The 7,211-nt window shown below is 33.8% G+C and overlaps 1 protein-coding gene across 2 annotated transcripts; it reads right to left on the bottom strand.

The window, feature by feature from the left end:
- On the bottom strand, positions 2,181–4,580 carry LOC18586847 (cytosolic sulfotransferase 5). 2 transcript variants are annotated; one of them, XM_007010415.2, is made up of 2 exons: positions 3,452–4,580; positions 2,181–2,320 (listed from the first exon to the last, which is right to left on the bottom strand). In XM_007010415.2, exon 1 carries the CDS (start codon positions 4,464–4,466, stop codon positions 3,489–3,491), a length of 978 nt encoding a protein of 325 aa, XP_007010477.2. In that variant the 5' UTR covers positions 4,467–4,580; the 3' UTR covers positions 2,181–2,320; positions 3,452–3,488. The 2 variants fall into 2 exon arrangements, with proteins under 2 accessions (XP_007010477.2, XP_017984489.1); XM_018129000.1 differs by having other exon boundaries at positions 2,181–2,324; positions 3,456–4,580.

Below are 7,211 nucleotides of genomic sequence, written 5' to 3'. Positions count from 1 at the left end.
GCGCCTAGAATGGTGAACAAATGGAGAACTCAAGTTAGGCGCTTCGAAGAGCAACTAGACTAAGATTTGTATAGTTTAAGAGTTTGACTTATGCTCTTAGAAAAAAAACCTTCCACCTTATCATGTACTTGCTACTGCATGTGCTCTGGGACCAATATAGGAGGTGGATGAATGGATCCTTGCTTCTTGATTGTGTGAGTTGGAAAGAGGTTAATAAAACCTTCATTATGCTTTTTGTGACATTTTGACTATGTCATAAGCTAAGGATTGGATGTTTGCTATGTAACCTAAGAACATGGAAGATTCGATTATATGTGACATTATTGGGAAAGTATTCTCTTTTAAGCTAAGTGACATGAAGGTGAACAGAAAAACTTCTTTTTTTTTCAGCTAAGAAAATGGTATATTAAAAGATTAAAGAGAGTACAATATGAGTGAGCAAAAACCGCTCAGAGCAACAACACAAATACTCTGAAACAAAAGGCAACAGCAAAAACTGGCTGGAAATATAAAAGAAAAAAAGCAATAAACATAAGAAAACATGGCTGGAATGGTTGAACGTTGCTGAAGTAGGAAACCTAATCATGCCTGTTAAGCGAAAAAAGAGAACATGTCGAGAGGCCACCTGAGGACAGACTTGGTTCCAGAGAGAGCAAGCAAATCTGAAAAGCAGAAGCTGCCAAAAGGCATCGGAACAACAGGGCCAAAAAGAAAAGGCAGACGGAGGAGGATCCCCATAAGAAACAGACTTGGCAGCAACATAACAACATCATTTCACAAAACAGCAACCAGCAAACACCACACCAACAAATAGACTTGACAAATATGCATGGCATGAATGAAAAACACATTGAGGAATATTGGATCAAGGACTGAGGTTACAACAGGGCAGTAAACATAGAGGTTCGGTCAGCCCCAAGTTTGGCAAGGGAATCAGCCAGAGAGTTGCCTTCTCTCAGAACATGAACAAATGACACATTACCGATTGTTTTAATAAGGGCATCAATCTCATTAAATATTAGCCATCTTTCTCATGGTCTTTGAGATTCAAGGGGCACCATGAGAAAGCAATTTTCGAAACGGATTCCACAATGAGACTTGAACCGACATACTGGGAGGACGAGAAAAGGTGAAAGAGAAAACTATTTAATATTGTATCAATGCACTATATTCATGGTCGACTCATTTTGTCAATTTTGGGAATTATGACATAATTATGAATGTGAGAAAAGTTGAAGTGTGCTTATTAAGAGAATTGAAATACTCAATCTGATGTGAGCAAATAAGTCAGAGCACACGAGACACAATATCTTTTAAAGGGTTGATGTCTCTATGCTAGCTCTAACAAGTTCCTAGTTCAGAGCTCCCAAATTCAAATGCTCTCAACAGTCGCACAATCCATTAACCAATATGAACTTGCCATTTAGACAATTTAAAAGGGTGGCAAGGCAGCTTCCCCATCCTGTGTGAGTGTGAGATGTTAGACTTTTGTTTGCAAGAACACCAGTCATGGTCATCCTATTTGGATAAAATTGTATCTAAGATAATGTATACTTGACCCATTTATCTTGGTAAATCGAAATCATCAAGATTACTACATGTTTAAACTCCTAGAAAAACGCCCCTCTTCGTTTATTGCCAACGGAAGGTTCTTTTAACTGTGAAAAATGTGGTTCCTCATCCATTTTGTATTAGTTTCATACCGCAAGTTTTTGGAGATCACTAGAAGTGTAAAACATCTTGAATCAAATTCTAGAAACGCTTTTTTATAGTCTTGAAAAGGTAAATATATTTTCTAACTATATATATATATATATATATTGAAACTATATATATACTATATATATACACACACACTGTAGATAATTTTTTTTTAATTAAAGTTCATGAAGTTTTTGATTAAAAAAGATCAATCCAAAACTAATATGACATATTAGTATGCTTAGTTAAATAAATTAGTTATGCATAGAAAATTTAAATAATTTGGACTTTTGATTTATTTTTTTAAATAAATAGCAATAAAACATTTTATATTTTTGACCTTTCATAACTATTGATATAAAAAAAATGAGAGATCAAATGACTTTTCAAAAGAAAGTTCAATTTAATTTTTTTGGATAAGCCAAAAAGTAGTTTTTCCATTAATACTGAGAAATAAAAACAGAAGACATATTATTATTATTAAACTTATTGACAAAACAAAAGAAAATTTAATTTACTAATACTATTTATTGGTGTAATTGCTGCACCAAAGTAATTGTAACTTTAGCTATAAATAATACTAAAAAAATCTTGTGAGCCAGAGTCATAAACTCATGATTTCAATGTCTTCTTTCGCCCAGCTAGGGTTTTTTTTTTTTATAATTAGGGGAGGGGAGATTCGCACCCTACTCTTAAGGTAGGGAGATTATGCACCAACTACTGAGCTAAATGCTCGAGTGCTTTCACTCAACTAGGTTGAACATGTATATATGTTCAAAACAATTGAGCAAAGAAAAATGGGATGAAATAACATTTTTTTATACAATTATAAAATTGACATAGTATTTGAAAAAATTCTTAAATTATTTTTTAAAAATTTAAATAAATTTTTATTTTTTATTACGTTCAATTAAATCTCTTTATTTTTATTTTGAGCCAAGTAAACTTTTATCATTAATAGTTGATTAATTGTCATTAGTTAAAATGTCACTTGTTATTTTATACTTACATAGTATTGATATTGAGAGTAAAAAAGTTACATTACTATATCATCATATCATATCAGTATATCATGTTATTATTTATAATTATTTGTAAACAAGTCACATGATACAGAATAACAATTGACATTTTAACTAACAGTAATTTATCAATTATTAATTATAAAAATTTATTTGATTTGAAATAAAAATATAAAAATTTGAATAAATTAATAAAAGAATAAAAATTTATTTAAATAATTCAAAATTTTTATTTTTTAAAAATTATGTCTTTATAAATAAGTTATGGTTATCTCTTCGAGATTGTTCAGAACTCAATAAACAACTATATTTTGGTTTGTGGACGATGAGAGGACCTAAGAAAAGAATATTTATAATACAATAATGTTTAACATGTAAATGGTAGATTGGGCGGCGGATCTGTTATCATAAGGTTGAAAGAAGAGAGATAATAAGTAGCAAACCACTTGTGTGCAAGGCACAAATAGCCAAGATGTCCGGACTATAACCGTTGTCAGAAAATATATTTAACATTTTATTGCAACCCTTAAAACTTACAAATGATTAAATTCCAATCGATGCTTCAGACGATAGCTTTGATTATTTTGAACAATGGTTCAGTTGAATTGCTCTACCAATTTCAGCCAATTCTATTTTTTGTTTCTTACTAGGGGATGAAGAGGAGGAAAGAGTACAGAAAGAAGACAAGCCATTTTTATTCCATAACACAAGCTAACAAAAGGAATTTATTCAGAACTGGAGCAGCAAAATGCTGCAGAGCATGATTCAAATGTCAAGGTGAAGGCCAGATCCCTCTAGTTTCTGCAGGGTGATATGATCCAGGCGCTCACTCATCTCAGTGGTGAACATATTTTTCCAATCTCCAACTTTGCCAGTCCTGAAAAAGGCACTGTTTGGCATCCCAACCCAAGGATCCACTCCATTCTTGTTTACCTCTAAGTTCTTGAGCCTTTCCAAGCTGCACCTCCAGATTACTTCTTCAACTTTTTTCTCATGAGTAAAAGGTCTTCCAAGGAATAAAGCTAGCTTCTTAACATGTCCTTTGGGATCTCTTTTAAGGTCTTCATACTTCAAAAACAGAACCTTATCAGGGGCTTTTAGGCTTTCATTCCAATATTGTAAAACGTGGTCGAGAAACGGACCGAAGTGAGAGAACCCTTTGCAAAAGCACTCAAATGCCTTGTCAAACGGATATGGGCCTTGTTCAGGTGTCCTAAGCTTGTTGAAGAAGTGCCACATTGACACCAATGTGTCCTTTGGGTTCCTTGCAATGTAAACTATCTTGCACTTGGAATTCTTTATCGAATCAGGCAATGCGCTATAAGGCAAGTGAGTGTGAAAGAGTCTCGGAGACTTCATACCTGAGATATCAAGAGGCTGCTTTGCTGTGAATACCTGAACTTCTAAGGTCTGCACGTAGACGGCGGGATGGTTCTTGGCAAGAGGATCCTCACCATCATCACTCTTGACTAGAGTTCCTTCATCAATCTTCTGAGCATCTTCCTCTTGGGGTTGCGTTCGCATAATGCAAAAGCAAAGGGCCTTGAGCCATGTGGTACCTGTTTTCATGGGGGATGCCAAGATAACGTCATCATGGCGTGCTGTGTATTGTGAACGAAGTGCCATTGCTGCGTCAAGATGACTAGCTCTGTACCAAAACCCATCCCATTGATACAAAGGGTTGTCCCAAAAACTTTCCTTAGGAAGCTGATCTAGAGGCTTCCTCCACTCAGATGAATCCATGACACAATATAACCTTGTTTCTTTGCTGGGACTCCCGGGAGACAAGTTTTTTCAGCTTCACAAATACGAGGATAAATATAAAAGTTTTTTAGCAAGACATTACTAAATTCTACTCCCTCGGGTCCCAACTTCTATCGTTTTTCAGCGTCTGACCATTTCGTTTAATAATAATAATAATAATAATAATAATTTAGATGTATTTTCTTTTGAAAAAGTTGATTTTAAATTATTTTCAATAAAAAAATAATGGTTTTCTTTTAATTTTTTGAACCACCTAGTACTCTTATTTTTCTTAAATCTCTAATGAAATCCTATTGGCTAAACAATACAGATTAGCAACAAATGAAAACCACTCCACCACCCACCGTTCGTGGTAATGACAGATAATTTTACAACATCGTACCTTTCAAATCCAGAACAAGTTGAGCCACAAATTAAGTTTCAGTGTTCATTGATCTCAACCAAGTTGCAAACTCGCCAATGACACTTGTGTTTTGACGGTAGGATATCAACTCTTCCTTGGGTGCTTGAAACTAGCTTGTTCATTTGCTAACAAGTTTTTTATTTTTAATTTTTTTTCAAATTGTTCTCCCATGAAACAGTTTTTAGTTTAATGTAATTTCCAATAAATATATATTTTAAAATTTGGAAAGGTATCTGATGTCGGAACGTTGTGAAGACACTTGGGCATTGTGAAAGACACTAATTGTGGCGAGATTAGAAACCCCAACAAGGTGAATCACCAATTTTGATAAAGTTGAAAACTCTATTAAAGTGAAAAATAATCAAATTCCTACTTTGGTTGGTTAGGCAAAAAATACTAAAAACCTCTTACTCTTTTGAAAAAAGCTTAAAGAAAATAAACACTCTTGCTTAAAAAAATATTCTTTATTAATTCTCAATTTGAATGTGAATAATAATTAAGCTTAAGGGTCCTATTTATAGTATTATAGGCCCATATCCTAATTAAACTCTACTTTAGGTTGTCTAATATAACTAAAGCAGTTAATAAGAGATTTTAATAAAATAGATGTTCTATTCCTAAATTAAACATGACTACATTAAAGTCCTAGTACAAATAGATTAAATAAAAATGAGAATTCTATCATACCTATAATTCCTAAATAATAATAATCTAATAATATACTTCTATATCATTCTCTCTAAGTTGGAGAAAATTTGTCTTCAAGATCCATATTTTCTTCATGTTCTTCACAGCAAGGAGAGAGATCAGCTACATTGAAAGTTGCAGAAACTTCATAATCTCCAAGAAGTTCGATCTTGTAAGCATTATCATTAATATGTTCCAAGACTCGGAATGGTCCATCAGGTGAATGAGATTATTTTGCACGAAACTTAGGAAAATGTTCTTCCTTTAAGTGAATCCAAACTAAGTCTCCTTTTTCAAAACTAGTTGGCCTTTTATGCTTGTTGGCTTACTTTTGGTGTCTATTAGTCTGACGAATAGTCTTCTCTCAAACTTCTTCATGAAGCTTCTTGATTTGCTTAGCACGTTTTTCAACATTAGCACTAAATTAATGAATAGTTGGTAACGCAAGAAGGTCAAAGGACTAAGAGGGCATTTTTCATACACTACTTTGAATGGACATATTCTAGTGGTTTGGCTCACATAATTATTGTAAGAAAATTTTGCTTGTGCTACTACAAGATCCCATTGGTGAATGTTTTTACCCACAAAGCTCCGTAATAAGTTTCCTAAATTTTTATTGACCACTTTTGTTTGACCATCCGTTTGAGGGTGACTTGTTGAACTAAATTGCAAGTAAGTTCCCATTTTCCTCCAAAGAGTTTGTCACAAATGGCTCATGAACTTAACATCTCAATCTGAAGTGATGGTTTTTGGAATTCCATGAAGACGTACAATTTCTTAAAACACTAATTAGCTATGTAAGAAGCATCATCAGTTTTATAACATGGCATAAAATGAGCCATTTTAGAAAATCTATCGACAACCACCATTACAAAGTCCTTTTACCTTTGAGTTCTTGGCAAAACCAAAACAAAATGCATACTCACATCTACCCAAGGAGCTTCAGGAATGAGTAATGGTTTATACATACTAGTGTTTTGATTTTCAAGCTTGGCAATATGGCAAATACGACACCTTCGAATATGTCAAATGATACCTTGTTCCAACTTGGGCCAATAAAATTTTTCTTTCACAAGAGCCAATGTATTTTCTCTCCCAAAATGTCCAGCTAATCTTCCATTATGAGCTTCCCAAATAATAGATTAGCATAAAGAACATTGAGGGATGCATAGTTGGTTACCTTTGAAAAGATACCCTTTTTGCTGGTGAAATTGTGAACAAAGATATTGAGAACTAGGTTTTGATATCTCACCAAATTCATGATCTTTCTCATGCAATTCTTTCACAACTTCAAAGCCAACAACCTTCAATTGTAAGGTAAAAAGGAGAGTAAGGCGACAACTTAAAGCATCAGCTACCTTGTTATGCGCACCTAACTTAGGCTTCAGGAGAATTGGGAAAGCTTAAAAAAACACACTCTAAGCTACATGTCGGTGACTAAGCTTGTGTTGGGAGTTGAGGTGTTTGAGGGCTTCATGATCAGAATACAAGATGAATTCTTTTGGCAACAAATAGTAGCTTCAATGATCTAGGGCTTGAATAATAGCATAAAACTCCTTATCATACGTTGAGTATTTCAATCTTGCATCATTGAGCTTCTCACTGAAAAAGGCAGTTGGTCATCCTTTTTGAGA

The sequence above is a fragment of the Theobroma cacao genome, chromosome 10 (genome assembly GCF_000208745.1).
Source record: "Theobroma cacao cultivar B97-61/B2 chromosome 10, Criollo_cocoa_genome_V2, whole genome shotgun sequence".
Classification (NCBI taxonomy): Eukaryota; Viridiplantae; Streptophyta; class Magnoliopsida; order Malvales; family Malvaceae; genus Theobroma; species Theobroma cacao.
The sequence above is the reverse complement of the archived record's forward strand: the minus strand, read 5'-3'. Positions and strand labels throughout refer to the sequence as shown.